The sequence below is a fragment of the Carassius auratus genome, chromosome 14 (genome assembly GCF_003368295.1).
Source record: "Carassius auratus strain Wakin chromosome 14, ASM336829v1, whole genome shotgun sequence".
NCBI lineage: Eukaryota > Metazoa > Chordata > Actinopteri > Cypriniformes > Cyprinidae > Carassius > Carassius auratus.
This window is the reverse complement of record NC_039256.1, coordinates 26,380,415-26,386,995: the sequence shown is the minus strand read 5'-3', so window position 1 is coordinate 26,386,995 and position 6,581 is coordinate 26,380,415. Positions and strand designations below refer to the sequence as shown.

The 6,581-nt window shown below is 44.9% G+C and overlaps 1 protein-coding gene across 1 annotated transcript; it reads right to left on the bottom strand.

The window, feature by feature from the left end:
* Nucleotides 1–311: 311 nt before the first annotated feature.
* On the bottom strand, nt 312–6,299 carry LOC113114169 (neuronal PAS domain-containing protein 4A). The gene is made up of 8 exons (XM_026280966.1): nt 5,781–6,299; nt 5,200–5,363; nt 4,951–5,053; nt 4,560–4,866; nt 4,349–4,458; nt 3,982–4,117; nt 2,103–3,886; nt 312–1,990 (listed from the first exon to the last, which is right to left on the bottom strand). Exons 1-8 carry the CDS (start codon nt 5,953–5,955, stop codon nt 1,962–1,964), a joined length of 2,808 nt encoding a protein of 935 aa, XP_026136751.1. The 5' UTR covers nt 5,956–6,299; the 3' UTR covers nt 312–1,961.
* Between the last annotated feature and the right edge of the window lie 282 nt (nt 6,300–6,581).

Below are 6,581 nucleotides of genomic sequence, written 5' to 3'. Positions count from 1 at the left end.
AGAGAAAAAAAGGGGGGGGGGGGGGCTACGTGCGTGTGGCATTCAGTACGTGAGTGCGTCAAAGCGGGAAGCTGGCGGTCTGTGCGAGCGCCTCTATGTCAAGTGTGTGCGTCAGTCTGAGTCAGATAGCGTCTCATCGTGAGTGTGCGTCAGAGCTGTTGCTGAGCAGTCCGCGCTCCGGGGAAAGAGTGAGGAGAATGCGCTGAAACGAAGGGATACAGCAACATGGGTGATGGAGGAATGGCAGCGAGGAAAGGATAGTGGTTAGCGAATGTGAAGGCATTGGGAGAAACTAGAAACTGACACATGAGTACTTTTAAGTGCACTTTAATATAAATGCCTCTGTTTTGATGACCAAATACACTTATCAGCGACACAAAAGAACACTGATCCACAATGTCCAGTCTTCATAAATAGCATATGTCAAGTATGTTTTTCATCTCATAAGATAGAAATGTCTCTGATATGTACAGACCGTTGTTTGTACAAATGTACAAATGATTACAATCTTTAACCATTCCGCATCATGCCTAGCTAGAGGCACGTGCACCAAGCACCCTGTATTTCAGCATACATACAATAAAATTATTAATATTTTTAAACTTAGCATGTAAATAGCTAGAACATAGGAATCAATCCTTTACTTGACCGTAGACAACTCTACGTTAGCATGTCGACACCATGGGAATTATTATCATTCTCAACCCGTGTCGATAAGTAACTGAATAGAAATAGAACCCCATCTGTATTTTCTCGCTCATTTTTTAAAACAAAACTTTGCTTAGTTTTTTTAACCCCTCTCAAAAAAGAAGAATCGATCATTCACACAGTCTTTGTCACCACTCCACACCGCAGACAGCAAAGTTACGATGTCACCGTGGTATTCATTGAATAAAGGTGCTGTTTCTCTTAGGTCTGCAACCTCTTGATGTGCCAGGCACTCAAGAGTTTAAGCAGATTGCAAGCATTACAAATATTGATGCTGCAATAGTCCAGTGCAATTCCTTCTAGCCATGCCCATTGGAGTAGCCAGTTGAATGGATTCGTTACTCCGTCACTCAGTGGTAGCTAGAAATAAGTCCAGTAATGTCCGTGCATGCAAAGCCATGCACAATATTTTGTCCTTCTCCATGGCGACTTCCACTGCAGCTTGTATCCACCGGCCAGTAGGAGAACAATTTGAAAACTTGATTTGTCTTGCACACAAAGTGGAATTTGTTCACATTGTACATTACGTTGAAACACATTTGAAATGATATGTCCAAGAATTGCATCCACAAACTCAAAGCCCAAGGTAGTCTGAATTATGTAATTTATAATACTGTCTCTGACATTACAGTTACTGAGGTGGAAGATTGGAGAGATAAGTTAATCAGATGTTGGAAACATGCTGATATTGATACTTTTAGAAACTGGTAATTTTTTTAAATGACCAAATATTGATCATTATGTAAATACTTTCCACACATTGGGATTTGTGTGTGTGATGCTGGATGACAAGCACTGAGCTATCAGTTATCTGTTGCTTCTTGCTGAAAGCTTTTTTTCATGTCCGCAAAGTTCACAACTGAGTTTTTTCACTACAAGTGAATACAAATGCATGTCTGTAAGTCAGTTTAAACTTACAATGTCAGAGCTGTAACTCTCACTCATATAAGCTCATGTTACATTATAGCAGAATGACATAAACCGACCTCTTAGTCCTCTTAGGACTTGTCAAAGACTATTATATTCAATTGCTACCAAAGGGTTGCACTATTATTAACATGAATGGATAATTAGATGAACAATTGTGAATGTAACGATTTACTCTCAGTGGATTTGAGGAAGTTCAAGTTTTTTTGCCATTATATACATTATGTATATATTTATACAGTTAATTAATATTCACTTTTCAGCAAAAGTAGCTCCATGAAATATGACAATATGCCATACTTAATGAAGTAAGTCACAGACTTATTTTAGAACGGAGGATCACTTCCACTCCCATCTGAAAGATAAAAAGAAAGAACAGGGACAAAATGTTAAAAAAATTAACAGTTACTCAGTTTGAAAAAAATTACAACAAAGCAAAATTATCAGAAAAAGGTTAAGTTGCTTACCTTTGCGGAAGCACTGTTGCGGCGCATGACTTTGGAGTTGATACAACTCAGGTTGTTGCCCCAGGCCGGGGGCGATCGAGGCACCTGCCCCAAACATGGGTTCCAGGGCGGCCAGCTCCTCGAGGAGGGACTGGGCGCAGGGCAGGCCGGGCGATGCGGGGCTGACAGGTGAGGAGACAGGCAACAAAACTGGGGAGGTGGGGGAGGCAGTCAGTTGCAGTGGTGGAGATGTTGGTATGCCCGTGAACAGAGGCGATGATGCTGCCTCTGTCTCCATGGTAACTTCGCCTGCCGCCTTCCCATCTGCCATGTTGCCTGTGTTGACTGACGACATCATAGCCCCTCGCCCGGCCTCATTGTTACATTGCGCCAATTGGACGCTACAGAAGTGACTGGTACTCAGAGCAGAAACCCCGTCAAAATGCAAGGGTGGGCACCAGCACTCAGGAGTAGAGGGGGAGGAGGGAGGACTGGAGTGAAAGGAGGAAGAGGATGTCGGTGAGAGGGGAGGAGAGGATGTGAGGTCCTGCAGAAGGGTCTCCAAGACACTCTCCTCAAACAGAGAGTCATCATCAGGGAAGATGGGCAGGTCCAGGCCTTTCCAGGACTTGAGTGGGTAGAATTCACCCAACAGTGGGATTGAATCAGGTCCCGCAGAATCAAGAGATGGAGACTGGGAGCGTTCAGAAATGGTGGAAGGAACCAGCTTGGTCAGGAGTGGATCTAGGTAGAAGCCATCTACTAGTGTGCTGATGTGTTGGGCTAAAAGTGAAATCTCCGTTCTCTCTTTTTCTCTCTCACGTAGTGAGGAGAAGAAGGGTAAACTAGGCTGTTTTCCAGGTGAGGCTTCAGGTGTGAGAAGACCTTCTGGTGGGTAAGGTAGTGGCCCATGGGGGACGTCAACATACAGCGGACCACGGACTTCTGGTAAAGTCATAACTGTGCAGTCACCATCTCCTGGACTGTCAGGAGTAGGAGGGAGTTTCTCATAGAGCGACCCACTGCAAGGCTCCACTGGGAACAGGATCTCTGTGGTTGGAGATGTTATTGTGAGAGGCAAAATAGTTGAGAGTGTTGTCGTAGGAGGAGGTGGGCTGCTTTGTGGGTTCGTTGGCGCAGATGGAGAAAGAGATGGAGCCATCGTCGTTGTTACTGTTGCAGTTGGAGCAAGAGGAGGTGGTGAGGTAGCCCCAGTAGGATCAAAGCTAAAATGAGGTTCCCCGAAGGGGAAATTGCTTCCACCTAGTTGAGGTGTGTATGGGGGTGTGCACACAAACTCCTTGGTCTGTTGGGCCTGGGAGGTAGGCACAGGGGGAAGAGGAAGGGGCAATGCTGGTAGAGGAGGATCTATCTGGAATGCTGGTGGCAGCAGAATATTCTGAGTGAGGAAGTCCAAGTCAGACACTGTTGCAACCGTAACTGGAATTGGAGATGATGCAGAGGCAGGACTGGCCACAGGTATGCTGGGCTCATGTTGGAAGAAGCTCTCCTCTTCCAAAGAGGAGAGACTGGAACGTGGGCCACTCTCCAGTTGTGCAGGCTCCATTGAGGAGCTGCCACCTTGCTCCTCAGTAGATCCTGCACTGCATGCGGCTGTGCTAAAGTCAAATGACTGACCGGAGAGGCCACTGCTTCCTGGTGTAAACACTTGGTCAGGGCTTGAGAGTGTTTCTGGACTCTGTAAGCTTAGGCTTTCTTGTTGGGAAGTGCTTGAGCCCAGCACCAAGGAGAGCTGGGTTTGTTCAGAGCTCAGCTGCTGTCTGACTGACCAAGCCTCTGTCTCACTGTGGCAAAGAGAAAAAGACAGAATTAATGAAATTCTTACTTGTTTGAGCTTTGTTTATTAGTCTGGACTTTTCAGATATATGATGAGTCTTACCTGATAATGTAATTGTTACTGACAATAGGGGTTTCCCCAGTTTCCAGCTGCAAGACCATGTAAAGCCAGACCCATGAGTGATCCGCAGTCTCTACACGAACCACCATTTCAGCCCTGCCCTCTCCTCCCTCTCTCACTGTGTGTGAAAAAAGATTGGTAAGTCAAAACATATTCAACTTCTTGTGAGGTTTTTATGTCATGTCTTGGCAGGTGGTCAGAAGTGCTTTTTTACAGCAGATGCACATTACTCTGTATTGTTCTCTGTAAGTGTCAAATGTTGATAGGCAACTGTAAGCTAAAAGAGTGCTCATGCTGGGCCTAACCAAACAAATAATATGAATGAAACAAATATTGAATTTTGACTCACATAGACTGCAGTGCTGAGCTGAGGCATGTGAAAGATCCTGAGGATGCAGGAAGCTGTACCAAGATTGGGAACGCAGAGTCTCCACATTTACACCCAAATAAACATTCACGCTGAAAGTTGAAAAAAAGGAAACATTTAAGAATTTTCTTGAAGCATATAATTATTGGTATGTCACAGTTTTAGAGAAAACACCTAAAGCATTTAACCTTACCTATCTTGTGCTTCCTGAAGTCTCATGTCACGGCTGTGCTGAGAACGGAAACATGGCAGGAAGAAGCTGCTCTCTAGTGCAGGAGATGAAGGTGGTTCTCTGTCTGGGGCAGTTCCACTTCGGGACGTGTGAGGCTCCAGAGGAGTACAGAAACATACCCACACTGGGTTGGAAGTCCAGTAGGATCCTGGGGAAGACTCGCTGGGAGTTTGTGACAGGCAGCGGGCACGGATTAAAACAAGCTTATTGCCTGCACTCTGCCTACGCACTGATTTGGAGGTGTTGAATCTGCAGCGGAACAGACGATCTAAGGAGGAAAGGCACGAAAATAATGAGCACTTAGAAATCTGATATATAATATGTATCTGCGTGCCATTTTTAAAGATCTTACCTGTTTCAGGTGAAGTTGGAGGCACCAAATTACTCCTCATAATAAAGTGGTCTGCACTGTCTATTATGTCGTATACACTGTCCCCTTGAGCGACCAAATCTACCTAAATATTCAAAAAAGAATACACTGTAGGTGAACTTCCTTTTTCATTCATATTGCTTATGAATAGGCTGAAATAATTTGAGATGAAAGGGAGAAGAAGCCTATAAAGATTTAATGAGAATAACTTTTTTTGTCTGCTTGACTCACCATTGAGTGTCCGAGTTGCTCTGAGACGCTGTCTGACAGGTACAGTAGCTTCCCTTCTCCAGTCAATAGCAGAAGAAAGCCTGGCATCATTTGTACCAACTCATTCAGTTCATGAAATGTGAGGAATCCTGGAGTTTCCTCAGCACCGCTATCTGCAGCTGTATCTGAAAGAAGTCATTTTAAGTCTGAATTAACTATTACATTTCATTTGTAAGAAAAGTAAAAACAAAAAACAAAAAAAAAAAACAAAGATCATCTACAAATGCGATGGCACGTTTTTAATTTCAGCACCATGGACAGCGTTTGTGTTTCAGCACCATGGAGAGAAATATCGTTTCAAAGCGCTGTTTAAAGTGAATGTTCTTTTGTGTCTTATAAATTGTTATCTTTATTTTATAGCATGAGCAGCCCACATAGTGTTAAAAAAAATAATAAAGATGCACCTGTTTGCTTTAGCTCGCGGCAACAAGAACGTAATATGAAGTATTGCCTCAACACAAACTCAGATCTATGAAGCGCTGAGGATTACTTAAAAGGCCTTTAGTCAACTGTTTTTACAAAATAACTGAAATTATATTTACCGTGACTGAAGAAGACAGACTTTCTCGTGTATATGCAAGCCAGCGACATGATATGAAGATAGGAGAGACGAGACTTGTCCGCATCGGAGATAGGCAACAAGTCCTTCAGGTTTCTAATCTCTGCGTTTATCTGGTCTCTTCGAGCTTTCGACGCTCCTTTGGTGGACCGATACATTCTGTTAGCACTGAGGACTCTTTCTGAGCTTTGCTGAAAGTTTTGACTGCGGTTGAAGTTGAGAAAAGTGTGAGGCTCCTTCCCAAAAAAGTTTAGTCGCGTTCACAGGTGTGTCATCTCAGCCCTTGTTCAGAGTAAGGCTGCTCTTCTCCTTTCACCTGCCTCTCCCGGGTGTCCCCCCGCGGTTCCGCCACAGCGCCTGGCTCAGGCTGTGGATGGGAAGCTGGATGGATCTTTCCTCCTGGTCGGAGATTGAGACTGTCCGCTGCTGCTGAAGCAGTCTCTCGCCCAGATATCCGGAGTCCGTAAATCTGGTGTAGTAGTATTGCAAGCCGGTAACTTATATAGGCTGGGGCTTCACCAGTGTAGGGGGGCTCCCAACGCGCCAACACCGACGTAAAAAAAAAATGCAAGGGGAGGGGGGCCGGGGGGGATTTATACGTTTCATATCATTGTAGCAATGCTGAAACTCACTCGTCTCACCCCTCCCAAACCGCCTGCTCTGACTCTGCTCCGACGTCAGCATCCCCTCTCTGCTTTGATGACGTTGGCTTGAAATCGGGAGCTCCGGCGACGCAAAAAGCCCGATTTGGACAAAACCGAGCAATGGGCGGGGACAGAGTGTG